The sequence below is a fragment of the Fistularia commersonii genome, chromosome 14 (assembly GCF_037954325.1).
Source record: "Fistularia commersonii isolate RoL2024-O1a breed Wild chromosome 14, RoL_Fcom_v1.0, whole genome shotgun sequence".
Classification (NCBI taxonomy): domain Eukaryota; kingdom Metazoa; phylum Chordata; class Actinopteri; order Syngnathiformes; family Fistulariidae; genus Fistularia; species Fistularia commersonii.
In genome coordinates, this window is record NC_141297.1 from 11,423,822 (window position 1) to 11,442,455 (window position 18,634).

The window sequence follows — 18,634 nt, forward strand, 5'->3', positions numbered from 1 at the left end:
AGGCAATGACTATACCGGGCTGGAATTTTTTTCTCCTACTTTAAACCTTTTGCCAGGATCAATATGTGTGTAGTTTTCAAGTATTGTTTCCAATAAAGATGAATACAAGCGTTTTAAGCAGTTCCCAACAAATATAATTACTCATCTGACTTTGTCAGTCAGTTGCGATAAGTGTGAAATCGTTCAGTTTCTTATTGTCTTTGAATGAAACCGAATGAAAAAAACAGGATAGAAAATTATCAGTTGACTTTGTAAACCTTCCAGTTGGATTTTCACAGTCATCCATTGATAATTAATACAGGATTTCAGATATTAAGATATTTCTTGAAATGATATGTCTTAAAATGTTGCCACTGATGTTGCCACACATCTCTTCGTCACCCAAGTGATTTACAAACAGTCAAACTCATTCAAAAGAAAATGTTCATTATGTTGACATCTGTTAAACGTTTTTAGTCAGTTTCCTAGTATTGTCCATATGCAGCTTCTTAAAGGTGATGAACAATCCCCCCACAAAGCTTTGTGTATGTCCTGCACTTTAAGCCTGCACTTAGCGGTAATGCAATTTCAGTAGTAGCAAGAATCCCTCATTTGATATATTTCAAAGCTTATAAGGTCGAATCAGTATGTTAGTTTTATTGTCACTGGGCAGTAAATTAAAGGACTGGGTTTTATTAACCTTACGCCTTCTCATGTGAGTTGGAACTCACTGGGACAAGAGGAACCACGGGTGGGAGCAGTATTTCTTTGATAGAGATCTGCCTCTCTGTATGGTAGTAATTAGAGTATTTTTGTTTATCTACATATTGAATAAATCTCTCACTTCATACAGAAGAACATAATGGAGAGGAATTGCAGGAACTTTACTCAATTTTATGATGCTCTATGTCAATGGGGCTATCTAATGATGTCAAAGATAATTCTAAATGGTTTTGAAACACACAGCAACAGTTGAAATGGAGTGGATGATATTTAACAATCGTGTGTGTAATATCTGAGGAGCACCAAACGTATTCATTATCTAGGTTTGAAATAAAAACAGCATGTACTTAGGGCACGTATTCCTTTTGATGTTGCTTTTTGTCTGCCTGGAATAAAAAGTTATTTACACGCAATAAAAGAGAGCTTCGCAAAATTCAGGCAGGAGGACAGAGCAGCTACCGTAGGTAATGACCATATAGAGCTGGGATTTTTTCCCACTTTGAACCTTTTATCTGGAATTGTATGTGTTAGTCTTCAAGCATTGTTTGAAACGCAGATCAGTTCAAGCGTTTTAAGTTGTCCCAGCTGACATAATTATGAATTTGGTTTTGAGCCGTCAGTTCTGATAGGCATGTTATGGGTATGCCAATCATTCAGCTTCTTAGTGTTATTTGAATGAAACTGAATGTGGGGAAAAAAAACAGTGCAGTCATATGTTGACTTTGGAATTCACAGGGATGGGAGAAACAACAAGTGAGAACAGTGATCCTTGGATAGAGATTGGCTTCTCTATCCAACATGACCCAGATCAGTCTGACTGCTTAACAGACCGAGTCACTGAAGACCTTCATGGAGAGGAAATAGTAGTCTATTCAATACTGATTTGTGCCCTTCCCAAGTATTAGTGACGAATCATGTTGATGAAAATATTTTGCATACATTCTTCCTTCTCAATACACAAAGCTGTTGAATAGAGTGGCAAAATGTGTTAGCTTTACTTAGAAAGTATCTGCGTGTTTTCCAATAACCTTTTTGTGTATATCTGACATGGAGCACCAACATTGCCCCTCAGCTTTTTCCAGTACTCCTGCATTGTTTTTCAGAAAAGTAATCACTGAATATGCTTGAAATCATGGTAAGGAGGATAGACCCCTTTAAAAGACAAAATGCAGTGAGAGCGACCATGTAGAAGAAAAAAATACTTTAATGCTCCATCTCAAAATTTGACTCTTATCTCAGTATTTTCAGCAAACTCATTCATCATGCAGTAACATTAAGACAGTTTACAATTTACTAACAAACATGGGCTTCTGCTGAAAAAAAACACTGCCTGGGAAGAAGGTGCAACGATCTACCCATTTCCAGGTTTGGTCTGTTTCCTTGTTTTGATCAGTAATGGGTTAGATGAAGAGCCGTTTACTGAGTGAAAAGATCTGTCGTTCTTGCCCGAATACACTCCTTGCATTCCTGAAAACCTCCACTAGGGAGCCATATTACCCCATCAGAGAAACACTTGGCCTTCAGGTGAAGCAAAAAATTGCCATGTCTGAGTGTTAGGTTCCACCACCCTTTTCTGGATTCCAATAGGTTTGACAAAGCAATACAGTGTTGTTTATTACATGTTTTGAGTATCTAATTTCCTGATTTATTCCAAGAACTGACATTTCAAGACTTCCTTTTGTTCTTCCAAGAATGGTTTAAGACATTTTCTTGAAATGTCAAATGTGCCAAACGTGTGGCCAGCGGGCCACAACCGGACTGCCAAGGGGTTCAATCCGTCCCACTTGATCAATAGATAAATTCATAGTGCCTGCTGCAATATGAAAAAAAAATCCTTAACTACATATTTTGATAAATCTGCAGCTCCTACACAGTAGCCCAATAAAAAAAATGCCACATTTAATGATCAAAAATATAATGAAAAACAATAGTAAAAATAAACATGAACAAAAGTATGAAATACCGATCCAAATTATAAATTTTGTCTTTTAATAATCTGATGACACAGCACTGCAACTCAGAATTAACAGAAGGTGGCAGCAATGTGGTGCCCATATTTAAAAGTGGCATCTTGTCCTACCATTATTGAAATTTTCCTTTCATTTGCCACAACACCCTCATCAGTGAAAAGGTCTTTGTCAAAAGAGAGAAATGTGGACCTTGAGACATCGATATCGGACATTTGCCTTTGTGGGCTTGGATACATTTTATTAGTATCAATATCAGTAACTTTCATCAGTATCCTGAATTTTTGTGTATGTTTGGGACTACAGACCTTTGTGCATTCTCAGTAATTACATCATAAAGCAAAGCTGTGCTAAAAGCTAAAACATAAGCACTTAGATGACATTTTGAAATTGGCTGGTTCTCATGACTTGAGGTCTGATATTGATGCGCTTGTGCGGGCCAAAGTGGCTGGCTAAGTGCCAGGAGCCAAAACAAAGAAACACTCCTGTGAAATGTTGCATTATAAGTTGTTTACACTATGAAAAAAAACTTGTGAAATGAGTTCAGTGTTAATCAACACATTTAACACGAAAGAGTGTGGTTGAGTGGAATATTATTTATTATGCATGCCAGACATGTTAAGTTTGTAGTTTTTATGTGTATTTTATTCGTTCATTTTATGCATTAATAAGGCAGGTGACAACTTTATGTTCTTAATTTTCAGTGTCCTTGTGATTTATAGTTGTCCAGAGTCAATTTCAGTGTTTACAATTGCTTCCCAGATATGAAAACTTTAGTTAAAATAAATTCTGTATCTTGATTAGTTTTATTTATCTTAACATCCAGGACTATGTTTTTAAGTTTTGCTCAATTGTTCAATCACTGTCATCAGCTGTAACTCCCACAAATAAATGTTAAACTGAGGCATAGTATTGTTGAAATTGTGCTTACTTTTCTCAAGAAATCTCAAGTTGTTCATAATATATGTTGTAAAAAGGCCTGTCATTAAATATAAAGATTTTTGTAATATAATTGTTCATTTTGCACTAAAACAAAGGAAAACATGGACTTATGGTTGCCTCTGGTAATTGCACTATGAGCTTGTTGGTCCGGCACCTTTGCAATCGAATTAGGTCAATGTGACCCCCAGACCAAAACGAGTTTGCCTCTTTTATCATCTTATATGTTCCGTCCTAATAGCACTTTCTGTATCAGATAAGTCAGCAGGTGCAGCACAATTTGTAATTGAGATAAGAGGAGAGGATTACCCATAAGTGCAAGGAAATCTAGAAAAGCTATAAAAAAAAGATGTTGTAGTTACTTATTTTAAATATAATTTTGACTTAAACTAATAAAAAATTTCCTTGATTGTGTATGGGTATAATAACAAAAAGAGTAACAATTAAGATTCCACTGCTGTAGTTATTTTAAAAACAAAAAAATAAAACTCATTAAATGCAAAACAGTTCAGAAAGGTATGCTTCTGTGACACATTAGATCCTGTATGATGAGAAGTATTCACGCACTTTGCTGTTTGTGCAGATTTTAAAGTAGGGTGAACCTTATTTTATGTGACAGTGATCTCCTGCAACAGGTCAGCAGGGAAGTAGCCCAGCTTGCGACCAGTGCTGACTTTCAAGTAGCCACCTTTCTCATCTCCTTTCTTCACCACAATCTGAAATACAGAGGGACCACGTTGCAACATCATGTCAGCCTCTAGACACCACCTGTGTACGCTTCGGTTAAAAGCAAGGCTGCTTTGATAGCTGTTTAATTATATTCAGTCCTAAGATTATCAGTCAAGGCTTGACTTACCAACATAATACTCTGTAGCAAGTGTCAAGTATGAGAAGGGTAACAAAATACTTCTTAAATTATAAACTTTAACATCATCATCTAAAGTAAACATAGACCAAAATCAGTGGACTTTCCAGACATCTAGGCTTTACTAAAACATACATTCAACAGTTGACAAGGAGTCAGAGCTTTTTTTAAAGGTTAACCCAAAAAAAAGCCTCAAGTGCCTTCTTTTAGGAATACATACATTCTTTGTAAAAAAAAAAAAAAACTTGGAATATATATAATGATTTTCTTGCAGATGGAATATATTGAACACCAAGCGCTTGCTCAAAGTGTGATTTTTTTTTCTTTAATTGTTAATTACCTGATCTTTCTTCAGTGTGATTTGTCCCATTTCTCTGTTCCCTACGAATGAGCGAGTGACCTTGAACACCCTTTCGGAAGCACGCACTTTTATGAGGTAGTTGGTGGGGAAATAGCCTGACTTCTCCCCCATTTTTCCCTGAAAAATAAACAAGAAAAACAATTAACAAGTAATGTTAATAATCACAGAAAAGTCCATAAGACCAATGAGGGAGGATCTAACTAAAGCCAGCTCACTGCAAATAGAATATTACAGTGAATGTTGTGACTTACTCTCCACCACTCTTCATTGGAGTCATCAAGGACTGTGATCCGATCACCAGGACTGCAAAAATGTAGAGAAAAATTGCATACTGTAAAGAGAAGAAACTGCATGGGGAATTTGAATTATTTGGTTATTTGGTTAAACACACTGGAAATCGAGGTCATCTTTCTCAATGGCCTTGAAGCGATAGAGGGCCAGGTAATAGTGGGACTGGGAGAAGGTGCCCTTGCTCTGTTGACCAAACAGGCATAGATGCAATGGAATATGAAAACTGATCTGTAACTTGTAAAAAAATACATTGTTACAACAGTTAATGGTAAAAGTGAACTTCTTACTTTATCATCTGTTTTCTCTCCTCCTTTGTCTTTCTTGTCATCAGGTTTCCCTGCATGAGGTTAAGAGCTCAGTTATCTACAAAGTCCTTGCAATGTATTTCCTTGCAGTTACTTAATTGACAAATTGTTTCATGTGTTCTCCATTTGGTTGAGGTGTTATATTCAGTTGTTATGGTTTACTGTGTTTTGGTACTAAGAGTATCAGACTGGAAATCTGTTTCCAGTATCATTCCTATGATCACAATGAGCAAAGGAACAATTATGACTTTTACCTTCTCCTCCTTCCTCACTCTCTTTGGGCTGTTGGTTCTCCTCCTCCTCCTCTTCCATCATCATCAGCATCTTCAGGAAGAATATTTAAAAAAGGTATTGCTGTTTGTGCTAATGAGTCTGACAGTTTTTTGTATTACTGTACACTCACATTTTTCTTGTCATTTTCATTCTTTTTGCGTTCCTTATTTGCCATGATGACGCCAACACGAAGGATGTCAAAGACAGGGTCATTCCGGTTTGGATTGTCTGGTCCATGGTGGAGCAGTTATCCAGAGAATTAAGTCATAAATTGGCTAAACTCTTATTCTGACACAAATGTAAAGAATTGGTCCTATGAATGAGGTGTGTGTCAGTGCAGCATTCAGGGGCCTCACTTGGATCTGGCTGGTCACTGCTGTACAGAGGGGAGCTGTAGGCCCTCCTGAAACCGGGTGGCTGCAGGCAACAAATGCCAAATGTCACATCTTAATGACTATTGTAAACATCAAAAGTGGGGGAGAAATCATGTCATACATAAATACAAACAATACCATCATCGTAACAGGTGTGAATGAATCCATAAAAATATTTTTTTTTCGATGTAGATTTTTTTTCCTTGGTTGTTTGGTAAAGAGAACATTTCCTTTGCGAGTCTTACAGAAGAAGAAAAAGAACTCACAATTTTGCCAAAGCACTTCTGGAACTCCACATAGGACTGGCATGAATGGTGGATGTTGGTCTTGCAGTTTTTACACCTCAGAGCAAACTTGTTGTTCACTGAAAAGTAAGCAGAGGAACGAGGCCAGTCAGAAAGAGAAACTGATTACCGGTATTAACATCATACAAAATATATATGATGTTGTTGGGCTAGGTTAATATTACAATATTCAAATGTCAATGTATAATTAACAGAAACCAAGATGTCTTACTTGGATATGCAAATCACAAGTCACATAGATACTCCACAGAATATTTGTAATCAACAAAAGGAGGTGTGAGCCTTTTACAAACATTTGAATAAAACATATCTGACCATTATCACAGCTCATACCTTTAACTATATGATTTCAGAATTATATAATTTATACACACACACACATACATATATACATGTACCGGTATATGTATATATATGATCATTATTCGCTTTCATCTTCTTTCTAAATGCAACTTTCAGGTGATTTTGTGCTTAACTTTCAGGTCAGATTTTAATAATTTCAGGATAGTTTCTGTGTCATTTATATACCAACATTGTTGTGTAATGTTTGTAAACTTTTCAAGGCGACTATTTGCCAATTGTAGATATTTTCACTGATTTTGAATAGGAAGTATTTACTGTTGAAAAAAAACATCAGTAAAAAAGTATTTCTATTTCTGACCTATGATATTATCACACCGAGATCTTTTCAATTACTTTAATCACATACAGACTATCATGCGAGCACAGACGTCGCAGAACTTGGGTTTTTTGCAGTAGTGGTCCTTGAACTTGTGGGGTTTGTCATTGATGCGGACAACCTCTGTTGGAGGTTCTGGTTCCTTCTCCTCCACCTCCACCTCCTCCTCATATATGAAATAAACCTAGGGATACAGAAAAGGCTGAAGGCAGGGAAACAGGTTGTTTATCTCTTAGTAAATTATTTTGGAAGGAGGAAAGATTTCTTGAATGTTATAAAAAACAGGAAAAAAAAGGGGAAAAATTGAAATGTTGACAAAGTAGAAATCATTTTGACGATGATTGGATAATTTCTTAATCAGATATAGTTTCAATATATGTACCAGTACATTTTCCTTTTTTTTAATGTGGGTTTGCTATATCGAAGATCGCTGTATTATCACTGCACAAATCTAGTCTATTTTAAAAATTAAACCTACTCCGATAAACTAGAATTCTCTCCTGCATCCATATGAAGTGAAACGTAGAAGCATTTAAGCTGTCCCTCATATTTCCAATAGAAGCTGCACTGCGTTCCTGCCCCAGCTGGTGGCTATTTTAAACTGCCTGTGAACAGTGGGGGCTTGACATGATCCTGTCACTCACAGTGTCTCCGTCCTCCCTCACTACGTTGTCAGGAGCTGGGGGGTTGTCATGAATATCGACAGAATTTTTGTCATCCTCCCTGACACACACACACACGCACACACACACACACACGCACACACACAAAAGAAAACAAAATCAAATGTCAATTGGTTGTTCTTATGCTTCAAATGGGAATACCAGTACTGTATATTTTAAAGGTATTTTGACCTCCAAATTATTATGTGTAATTGTGGTGCATCTTCATGCATTCCTATAGCCATGAAATTCTAATAACTTTCTATGGGACACTCCCAAGATACTCTTTTTAAGCAAAAACTGCTAACTATTGATTGGTAAGTAAAGAAACAAATGAATACAGTTTTCCTAAGGATTTTCAGCTGTCTGTCCAGAGTTGTGCAAAATTTACTTCAGTTTAGTTTGATAAAAAAGGTTTGAATGAATCATTGTCTGACAGTATGTGCTGCAGAATGTAGATAGAAGGAGTCATACTCACAACTCCATGGTGTTAGCTGTGCTATTTCAGTACTGTCCCCTGCAAGGATACATAGTTTTGTATTAGTTTTATTAGTAGATAATTGGTGTTATTTCAGTACACATTACTTTATTATTATGAATTAGGGATAAATATAAACAAATCCAATCTGCCTTGCATAGGAACCCAACTCAATCACATAAACAGCAAATGAGGTGATAATTAACATTGGCTGTATGTCATGTGGCCAATCAAAGTTGCCTGCATAGATTTTGAATGGAGTTTTTCCTCAAATTATAATCACACATAACAAAAATATATGGGCTGCACAAACAATTTTACCATAGATGTGCAGCAACACTGACAAGAAGACATGCAAGGGGTCAGCTTCTGGAAAATGCTCAATTAATTTGTCCCCAAATGTAGTATTTGTTTTCAGTGTTTTATTCATGTATGTCATTTTAAACTTACATACTGGCATTACATTTAAGAAATTCGTCTGTCTCCATATCTTCAGGTAAACTTGTAAAGCACTGTTATCTAAGCAGTAAACTTTCAATATATGTTACCTAAGCAGTAAACTTTCAACATACCTGTAGTCAAATTCTGGTCAAAGTAGATCAGTGAATAAACAAGTCCTTCACCTGCTGTCAGCAACTGCAACAAAATAAAGTCTGAGGACGTAAACCCAACAAACTACTTCAACAACCAGTGTCTTTGCTTCATACCCTAGGTATTCTTTGTCAGCACCTCCAAGGTCTGGTCCCCCAGCTGCCTACCATTCATTCAGGTGATTTCCAAAGTGATTCTGTGCTCAGAGTGGGAGCATATGTCTATATTTGTGAACTGTGTTTGTATGAGTATTAACGTGCCTGCCAAGCTGAGCACTCAAGTGTCAAGCTGACTGTTTGGGACAGCTGGGGACCTTGGACGGAGGGCCGATGACGAGGAGAAATCAGATACTACCTCTCCCTCTGTCTTCATCTCTCACCTCTTTCCTCTCGTTCCACTTGTTTCAAAGACACGAATTGACACACAAGGTCACTTTCTCTGTCTGTTTATTCCCCTGACACCATGCAGGAATTTATGCATCATCATTAGGTAATGTCCCAGTGCCACATTAAATGTGTGATGGCACATAATTGTGCTGTAACTGCACTTTCCGCAGTCTGTCATCAATGACTGGAGAAGAACTTGTGTTGAGTCTTAGATTAACTTTCATATGATGGCATACATTGTAAAACACTCTACTTCCCTTCAGCCTAAGAAAGAAGAATTAAAAAAGGAATAAAGTGTTTTTTTTAGTTTTTCAATTATATTACTTATACTTAGTGTAATTTGATTTTTATTACATCATTGTCATAACTGCCAACTGGACAGTATTTTTATTTTGTACACTGCATTGTGCTTACAATTTTTTTTTTCCTTGATGCCCTTGCCATTTCCAGTTCAAATTTTATTTATACAACTCAAATAATTTCTCTGTAATGTTAGCAATAGCACCAAACACACCCATACGAATCACTAAATTACATAACTGCAGACGTGTCCAGGCTGTGACATCTAGAAAATCTCAATGTCTGAGCGTCATTTAACGAAATCATAACTTCACTTCCTCCACTAGATCTTCAAATAGATCGGAATCTAAACAGGCATGTTATTTGTTTTTGATCAAATTGCGAGATCACACTGGCAGAAGCGCAGACGTGATAATATTATATCACGGTCATATCCTTTCCCAGGCGCTCCGCACTGATGTGTGTCTGGAACACTACAAAGGTCCCGTTGCATGTTGGGTACAATAGTCCCTGAGCAACGAGTGCGCATGCCCGACAGAAAACTCCATTATTTTTTTTGCACGGAATCTGTAAGAAAAAAACACAGAGCAACTGTGAATTTGGGATTACATGGGTCGTTATGGTTGTCAGAGTATACTTGATTGCAAGACTGTTTCGCAAAACAGAGACCAAAGCAACGACTAGATAACTGCGCCCCGGGAGCGGGACATCCTGCACTCTTGTTGGGACACTCCAGAATCAAGTAAATTTCTGCCAGTTAGCTCTGCTAGCCTAGCTGGTAGCGATACATCCGAGGCGCAGTAAAATGAAGCGTTATTGCCCTTTGTTTTTAAATCGAAGTGGCAGACGTGGTGCAGAGGTGGTGGGCTTATTGTGCTAATCTACGAATGCGGGGTATTTATTTCACGTTTTTAATAACTGTATCGTCAGTTTGAATCGTTCAAAACATACTCCGGCTAGTCCGTTAGCTAACGTTAGTCAGCTAACTTGATTCTCCCGCGAGCCTGAAAATTCTCCAAAACTTCGCCAACACGGAGAGCTTGACGCAGAGAAATGTTGATAGGTCCAGGTGCTAACATTAACATTAGCTGATGTCTCTCAATTAGCAAATGTAATTTGTAATCGAATTAACATTTGTTTGGTTCGCAATAGTGCTATGCACGTCTCTGTTGGTGTTGTTGTAGCTGTAGCTTATATGCAAGAGTTGAACATCGGAGTGTTTTGTGCGCCTGACAGCTGTCACGACAACATAGTACAAAGTAGTGTAGGGAGCTAGCTTAGCGATTAGCCTAGCTATTAGCGTGCCGTGTACCACTCGTGTAATTCTGGAATTTTGTCATGACTGGTCTCTTCGGATTGTTTACCACGGGGAGACTTTGATTAAAAAAATCAAGCTCATATCGTGGGACTTGCTCGGCTGTTTGTAAGCGAAGACTGGAAAACTAAGCTAGTCTTGAAGCTGCATACACACTAACGTCAAGCCACGGGCCTAATGAAACACACCCTCCCACTTCAAAGTAGGCGCAGATTGTAACTGTAAAGTTTTCCTTTTTCTGATAGAACAATGCATCCGATCGGTTGTGTGAAATCCTCACGGATCACAAAATTTGCTAGAAATACTTTATATAATTAGTTATTCGATTCAGTCTCCCTTGTCATATTACATAATCCACCTCCACATTTCTTCCCAGGCTCTCCATCTTCATTTCGCCCATACTCTGATGTGAGCGGAGCAAACAAATCTGCAGGAATCATCCTCTAAGCCATCGGTCTGACCCGGGTTTGGGACAGCTCCGTTGTTTGGGCTGCAAGCGAGGATTTGCTAGCAGTCTGTGTGCTTCTAACCCACCAGCATGTACATTGTACTGTGGATACCCTAGCCAAAACAGATCCTGGCTTCCCAAAGATGACAAGGTATGTGTAGTGTGTGTCAAGTATTCTTTTTAGTTCAGTTTCTGTTGATAGTGAGTGTTTATGTTTTTGGTCACTTGAATTGATTCATGACCAAGACAACTTTCTGGGTAAACTTTCCGTTGTTGGGTTTGAAAACGTATCTATTTTTGATCTATCGTGAAGGCAGCTGTTATTGAACTGAAAATAGATCATTTATGGCCCATCTAGTAGCCGGTATTCCATTCATTTTGATTGGCTGTAGGCTTTTACCGTATCCATATTTTACAAATGTTTTAGTTACATTTACATTTTTTATTACAGTATCATGTAAGTGCGCACATCTTTTTCCATGCAGTTTGCTTTAATTAGAACATTGATATCCTGAAGACCTCATTGCCGGGACATTACTTCATCCATTTATGCATGCGTGTGTTTACTTATTTAGTGACTCAGGGACAACCAACCTTCAGTTAAACATGCAACGACATGAAAGAGTGATTCAAAACAGATAGTATTGTGAACCCTTTGCTAAAAGTCAGAATAGTTTTACACTTCTCATATCAGGTTCTCAGTATTGGTTTGAATGTTAAACCCTTCTCAAGACAAGTGTCTGTGCAAAAAATATTTTGTTTTTCACAATTAAATTTATGAACATACTTTTGCTGACGAAACAGCTAGTTGAGACATTTTTCGTCTACGACATCAACCTTACAGCTACCCCGGATTTATTTTCCACCCAAAGGAATTAAAAAAGAAACACTATGTTTCTTGATTGAGTAAAATCATAATTAAAGAACACTTTTATCATAATAGTTGCATTGTCTATGTTCCAAGGTGCTGGCAGGCTGCAGCTACACAATGATGGGAGGCAGTGAGACTGGCAGTGGGGACAAGGATGGAGTCCATACCACTGCAATACATGTCCCCATTGGCTGGCAGAGAAGAGTGGATGGTGGGCAGGTTATCTATGTCAGGTGTGTTTCTTTTTTGCAAATAAAAAGCCATAAAAGTTCTTAAACAGTTACTTGAAAATCAGTATACAAAGATAAACATTGTATTAATTCGCAAGTGAGATTGCACCTTTGCAAGATTCGTGTGTCATTGTGCATAGGTAACATTATAAATGAAATTCTAATCATAGCAAGACCCCTTCTTGATTTAGTAGTTTAATTGTGTTTGTGATTGTAGACCTCCAGTACTTTGTTTGAACAGTATGTCTATAGAATCTATTCTTATCTCTCACTTTTGGGTAATTGTGTACATTACTTTATTTATTTAAGAGTAAAATATGTCTATTTGATGAATGAGAAGACATGTTTTCACTGCCGCTTGGTGACATGTCAGCTGTTGAGTGCAAGATTTTACATAGTCTCTTCTAAATTCATTTTTGTATCTTAAATTCTCATCTATTATTTCAGTCATCACTGCTGCAAAAGTAAAGCAAAACTCCTTTATAACAGTAGTTTACATTAAATGTTATTGGGAGGGAAAAAGTGCTTTTCAATGGTGTTGAGTCACAGTTAATATCAAGAAGTAGTTTTTAGTTATATTAATAATTGTTAAGACAATTTGAGAAGTAATTTAGATAGCATGAACTTCATTTTTTAGATATTGCGGTTATAGTTCTGAAAGTATCAATATCATGATAGATTTTGTCAATGGCACACAGCCCAAATGCAGCATTACAAGCCACTAGCTATTGCTCCTGATGTGTGTGATAAATTATTTCATCTAATAAAGCCTTAATGTCTCCGTCATACTATTTGGCTTGCAAAAAAAACAGTATGACCATTCACTTTCTACTTAAAAAAAGAAAAAAAAAAAAAAAATATAAATATATATATATATATATATATATATATATATATATATATATATATATATGTATATGTATATATATATACATATATATATTTATATATATGAAACTCACGGCAACACCAATGTCAGTGTTATCTATTACTAAATGTCAACAGAAACATCAGTGAAGTAATATGTATAAAGTTATGAGCTGGCTGACATGAATGCAACGGACACAACCTCATCATATTATATAAACAGTAGAATTTAACTTGGAATGCATCATGGCACACTAGTTCAGGCATTTCTCATTAACTGAATGAAGCAATAGAATGTTCAGGGTACCTTTTAGATTATGTAAGTTAAAAATTAAAACAATCCACAGTGTGTTCACTTACAAATCATATGATGGATGGTCACAAATATCATAAATGGCTGAAATAGAAAACACGGTGTACTGCAACTCATCTGACATTTGGCTTCATCATCAGATATCATAAAAAACTTACATAGCTATTCTAAGAACAAGTCAATCCCAGTAACAAATTGTTTCTGCTGGTACATGTGAAATTTTGAAGTGGAGGAAAACCAATTATGTGCAAAATGTAAAATGCTTTATTTCTTGTGTACTCTGTCCTAACTTAAATATTCAAATTATACTGGTTACTTTTAATCATATGTAAATGAATATATTATGATTTAGTAAACTGCAGACTTTAGGCTGTTAGGTTTAATACCCTAACCAAGAATATCCAAAACCAAGTCAGTTGAGCAAGGTACAAATAATAAACTTTGTTGTCTCAAAAAACTGTTTGAGACAAAAAACTGTCAAGACTTTGACTAAAGTATTTGGATGCGTGTCTCCATCTGCTTTAGTTCTGTTTTTTTTTTTTTTTGTTCATACGAGATAATTTGATAGCAAGAGATACACTGGTCAGGGGAACAGTTTTCTATTCCTTGCTCAAAAAAAACAAAGGTTCCATAATGGCTAAAATACTGTATTTTTTGCACAACAGGGTACACTTAAAAGCTTTAAATTTTCTCAAAAATTGGCTGTGCGGATTATAATCCAGTGCACTTTATGTATAAATTCTTGTTGTGCTTACTGATCTCGAACCAGTTTTATTTGGTACACTGCGCTCAAATATCTGTCAAAATTTTTTAGTGTGAGTGTGGTCAACGACGAAGCTGCTTCACTGGATTGATTGTTGGACCATTCCCACCTCATACAGGGAAGTTGTATTAAAGTCGGTCCTGGGTTGAAGATGGGTTGCAACATCAGATAGCGTTAGGTAACTAATGATGTAGTGCTGGAATACGACGTTCCAACGTCACACTAACTTCAGGTATCCGCTGTCACTGGCAATGATAAACCAATCTGAGAACAGAAAGTAGTACGCTTACCTCTGCCACTTTTTGTATCACCGGTATATACTGTGCTTCAACATATTACTGTGTGTGTATGAGGACCCCCCAAAATGGCACCTTGTTAAGAGACATGCTTCTAAAGTGGAATTCAAACTCAAGGCTATCAGTCATGCAGTCAATCATGGGAATAGAGCAGTTGAGAAATAATTCACCATTAATTAATCAATGGTATAGAAGTGGAGGAAGCAAGCAGATGAACTGTGCCAAGTAAAGAAGACCAGTTTCCGAGCGAACAAAGCGAGATGGCCACAGTCGGAGGACAAAATTAAACAGTTCAACTAAACTGACTGTTTTGTTTTGTTTTGTTTTGTTTTATATACCATATGTTTTATCATGCGCCTTATGTATGAAAATAGAGCCATTGTATTGTGCCTTATAATGAGATGGATCTTATGGTACACTAAATACAGTCAGACCAAATTATTGCAAGTACAGCAAAGTACTGTTTGCTTATTGTGCTGAGTTTTACATATAAATGCATGTGAATATTACTCTGGTTGTCACGTTTGAAAAATGCAAGTGATACTGATTTTCTGTTTATGCTGCCTCTGCCAAATCTATAGATTTGCCATTTTCTGACTGTTAACTATTCAACCAATGAAGCAAAGCAGCTACTAAAATAACTTTCCCTCCTTAGAAATGACAAACAACAACATCTAGATGCAGATTGTAGCATGTTACTTGACTTTTTAACAGAAAAATTCACTTCATATTATCAAATGTATGCTGTGTTAAAAAAGAACTTTATGAATGTTACTCATGTTTTTGTTAAAACTGGTCAGGGCTCGGATGTGTTTCAAAATGTGTGTTATACTGAAGGATTGAAACAGCTGTATTCAATACAAATTTTTGCAGTGTCTATTTACAGTCTTATAAACATCTGTTAGCCCTTCAAATATAAATAAGATTAAATAGAAGGGAATTCTATCCATGTTCAGATCTGCAGATCAGAAATTGTGTTTTTTAAGCATTTCTCTTTTTATCAAATTGGAGGAATTTATTAAATATTTTGTTGCTGTTCTCTTCTTGTAGTCCTAATGGCACTGTCCTTTCCTCTCTGGATGAGGTCAAGACCTATCTTTTGACTGATGGCACCTGCAAATGTGGTCTGGAGTGTCCACTTGTCATCCACAAGGTGAAGAGTGCTACTAAATGGGGATAAAAAGTTCAAAGTAAAATCTCAGGTGCTTTCTCCGACCTGTGAAGAGAAAGCACAGGTCAGAGAAAGCACCAAAAAGAGAAAAAAATAACCTACAGTTCCTTAAGTGTTCACAAGTCATCACACTCTGAATGGATGTCACGAACACAAAACCAAAATAATGAGAATTTGTTTTCTAATGCCTGTCCAAATTCTCTATTGATTGCTTTAAGAAAGAGGTCCTTTGTTTATATAGCCATAGGACTCAAATACATGCATGTCTTATAGGGATGTATTGAAATATTGCTATTTGAACCAGAGATGTAACATCTTCACAACTCTTCTCTGAACTGTAATTCTCTTCCTGTAGGTTTTCAACTTCACTGTGGGTGTGAAGGTTGAACAGCACAACCAGCCATTAGGCAAAGCAGAGCAGGATATGACCAAACTTTGTAACCATCGCAGGAAAGTGGTAGCAATGGCTGCTCTTTGTCGTAGTATGCAGGCCTCGCAGCTACCCTTCGCCCACCTTCATCATCCAGGTAATGATTGGGGGGTAAAACACGTTGTTTCTATGCTTTATGTTACACCTGAATATCTTCAAGTAAATCAAACTCCTCTAAATATAGATTGGTGTCTCATTTTTGTTTCACTCCCATTTCCATCTAAGATTAGGTTTTGTTTGATACAGGCATTAGATATCTCCCTTGATCAAATCAAAGCAATGGACCTCAGTAGTATGAAGCTGAATTGTTTACGAGGCCATTACTGCTTGTCTGATACTTCCAGCACGTTTTGTGTCTGTTATCTAAGAAACAGTGAGGTAACCTGCTATGTGTTGGTTGCTTTTTTCCAAATGGCCTGAGCAAAATCTATAAACCAGACATGTTCCTCAAGCAGCTATATTTTGAAATCTTACTTTCATCTTATACAGATGCTTCCCATTTTACTGTAGTTCATTTTGTTTTCCATTTCTACTTGTGAATATAATGAAAGCACTGATATTCATTATTGCAGGCACATTGATTGTTCGTCAGCTTATTATTAATTCAAGCTGGCTATTTTATCTGTTTTTTTTTCAATGAAGTAACCACAGTTTTTTGATTATGTATCAAATTCCAGATGTTAGCAGTGGAGTAGACAGTCGCAATCCAAAGAGGGCACTTGTCGAGCGGGAAGAAGATGACCATGGCATTTACCTTCCCAAACTCCATCCAGTTCCAGCTCGACCACTCAACAACATCCATCCAAATCCCTGCACCAGCCCCAAATCCTCACACCAGTTAATTTACCCTTACAATGGTTCTTCCCTAGGCCTTCACTCAGGCTCAAACTCTCACCATCCCCTAGATGCTCTAAGAAGGCTTCACCATCCTTCTCCTCCTCTCCCTGCTTCCTCTTCTTCATCCAGCCCCTCATTCCCCGTTTACAGTGTTGCCCAGAGGTCAACTCGCACCCCCACACCTCAGAATGTTAATCAAGGTCAAAGAACATCGAAACCCCCAGAGAATCCTACTTCCCCTCGGCTAAGGCCCCTCTCTTCACCTCCTCCTTCCTCCCCAATGACTATGGGAGTTGGGGGAAGAGGAGTGCAGACTCAAGGTCATCATCCTCATGGTATCATTGTAGGAGGCTCCCCGGTCCCTTTGTCACCCTCTCTCTCCCCCTCTGTACATAATATGAACTGTGTGTCTCCTCACCAGCGATCCCGTCACCCTTCAGCCTCTCCCTCTCCTCTCTCTGAGCAAGGAGGAGGCTCAAATGCAACAACAGAAGGACTGATGGGAATCAAGCTGCCACAGAGGAGGAAATCCACCTCTTCTTCTCCACACTCCCCTCTACCTAGTGGCTCTCCAAATCCCAGCCCCCTCTTCCCCAAGTACAAGCTGGAAGACATCTTGGAGCAGTTTAAGAACTCAGGCAACAATAGCACTAATAATCATCACCCGCTAATTCCTGCAAACCCATCTTTACTGACCAACCAAAGCAGTAGCACCCCTCATGGTATGTCCCTGAAACAACCCAAAGGTACCATGTGTCCGACCTCCTGCACAGGAACACCAGGTTTTGGATCAAACTCTGCCGGGCCCTCAAGTGTACCTCTGGGGCCATTTCTGAACCACCATGGCGCCCAGGGCAAATCACCACACCCAACTTCTTTCCCCGCAAGCAGCTTGCTGTCTGCAGCTGCAAAGGCGCAGTTAGCTAACCAGGTAACCCAGAGCCAGAGTTCAAATGTGGCCAGCAACCAAGTGAGCTTGTCCTCTTCTGTGGAGGCCTTAACAGAGGCACAACACAAACAGTCGACAAAGGTAACGAACAGCACTTTACTTAATAGCCACCTTCCCTCCTCCATTGCTTCCACTAGGCCTCACCATCCCTCCCTTGCAGCAGCCTCCTCTGTCCTCTTTCCTTCATCCCATTCTCTGGCCCAGTCCCTGGCTTCTTCTTTGCCCCACCTGCCTCCCACAGCAGAGCGCAATGCATCACATCGTAAGAGGCCACAGCGATCTCCTACAGTGCACAGCAAGATAAGAGACAACCAACAGCTGGTTAATGGGCCACAGAAGGCCCAACCAGGAGAGGGAATGTCTGCCACAGTTATCAATCTATCCTCCTCTGCCTTCCTTTCCCCCTTACAATCCTCCTCTACCTCAGGTGTGCAGGGCCAGAATGCTGTGATGTTAGAAAATCCTCATCATCTGCTCCCAGGGCAGACGCCCAGGCTCCCAAATCCCCGACAGACAGCACACTTTCCCAAACCCCCTCGTCAGGGAGAAGCTCTGGATATCACTACGGTCCTGACACCTACACCCTTTGTCTTGGATCCTCCAACCCAACCACTGTCTGCTCTGTTACACCTGCTCAGTGTACAGAATGCTCAGACCACAGGCTCA

At 38.2% G+C, this 18,634-nt stretch overlaps 2 protein-coding genes across 4 annotated transcripts in view; one reads left to right on the forward strand and one right to left on the reverse strand.

Moving 5' to 3' along the window:
* Window positions 1–1,894: 1,894 nt before the first annotated feature.
* Window positions 1,895–9,034, reverse strand: stac3 (SH3 and cysteine rich domain 3). The gene is made up of 14 exons (XM_086159907.1): window positions 8,909–9,034; window positions 8,774–8,837; window positions 8,202–8,240; window positions 7,706–7,784; window positions 7,092–7,245; window positions 6,344–6,441; window positions 6,060–6,120; window positions 5,834–5,931; window positions 5,685–5,754; window positions 5,413–5,462; window positions 5,226–5,308; window positions 5,086–5,137; window positions 4,814–4,951; window positions 1,895–4,324 (listed from the first exon to the last, which is right to left on the reverse strand). Exons 3-14 carry the CDS (start codon window positions 8,207–8,209, stop codon window positions 4,217–4,219), a joined length of 999 nt encoding a protein of 332 aa, XP_086016033.1. The 5' UTR covers window positions 8,210–8,240; window positions 8,774–8,837; window positions 8,909–9,034; the 3' UTR covers window positions 1,895–4,216.
* Window positions 9,035–10,013: 979 nt separating this feature from the next.
* The window catches only part of mbd6 (methyl-CpG binding domain protein 6), a 16,227-nt gene continuing 7,606 nt past the window's right edge, over window positions 10,014–18,634 (forward strand). For 2 of the 3 annotated variants that reach the window (XM_086159523.1, XM_086159524.1), the window contains exons 1-6: window positions 10,014–10,220; window positions 11,170–11,392; window positions 12,206–12,345; window positions 15,632–15,734; window positions 16,108–16,279; window positions 16,860–18,634. The exon at window positions 16,860–18,634 is cut by the window's right edge and continues 658 nt beyond it. In XM_086159523.1, coding sequence (XP_086015649.1) covers window positions 12,230–12,345; window positions 15,632–15,734; window positions 16,108–16,279; window positions 16,860–18,634 — 2,166 coding nt within the window. In that variant the 5' untranslated portion in view covers window positions 10,014–10,220; window positions 11,170–11,392; window positions 12,206–12,229. Of the gene's footprint in view, window positions 10,221–11,169; window positions 11,393–12,205; window positions 12,346–14,400; window positions 14,464–15,631; window positions 15,735–16,107; window positions 16,280–16,859 lie in introns of those variants that run through there. The other variant, XM_086159525.1, reaches the window with a different exon arrangement.

Bases quoted from the DNA above. Each gene is read 5' to 3' on its own strand.
- stac3 (XM_086159907.1), bottom strand. The intron at 6,121-6,343 runs GTGAGTTCTTTT...TGTTGCCTGCAG, and splicing joins AGAAGTGCTTTGGCAAAATT to CCACCCGGTTTCAGGAGGGC. The intron at 4,952-5,085 runs GTAAGTCACAAC...TTTATTTTTCAG, and splicing joins CCAATGAAGAGTGGTGGAGA to GGAAAAATGGGGGAGAAGTC.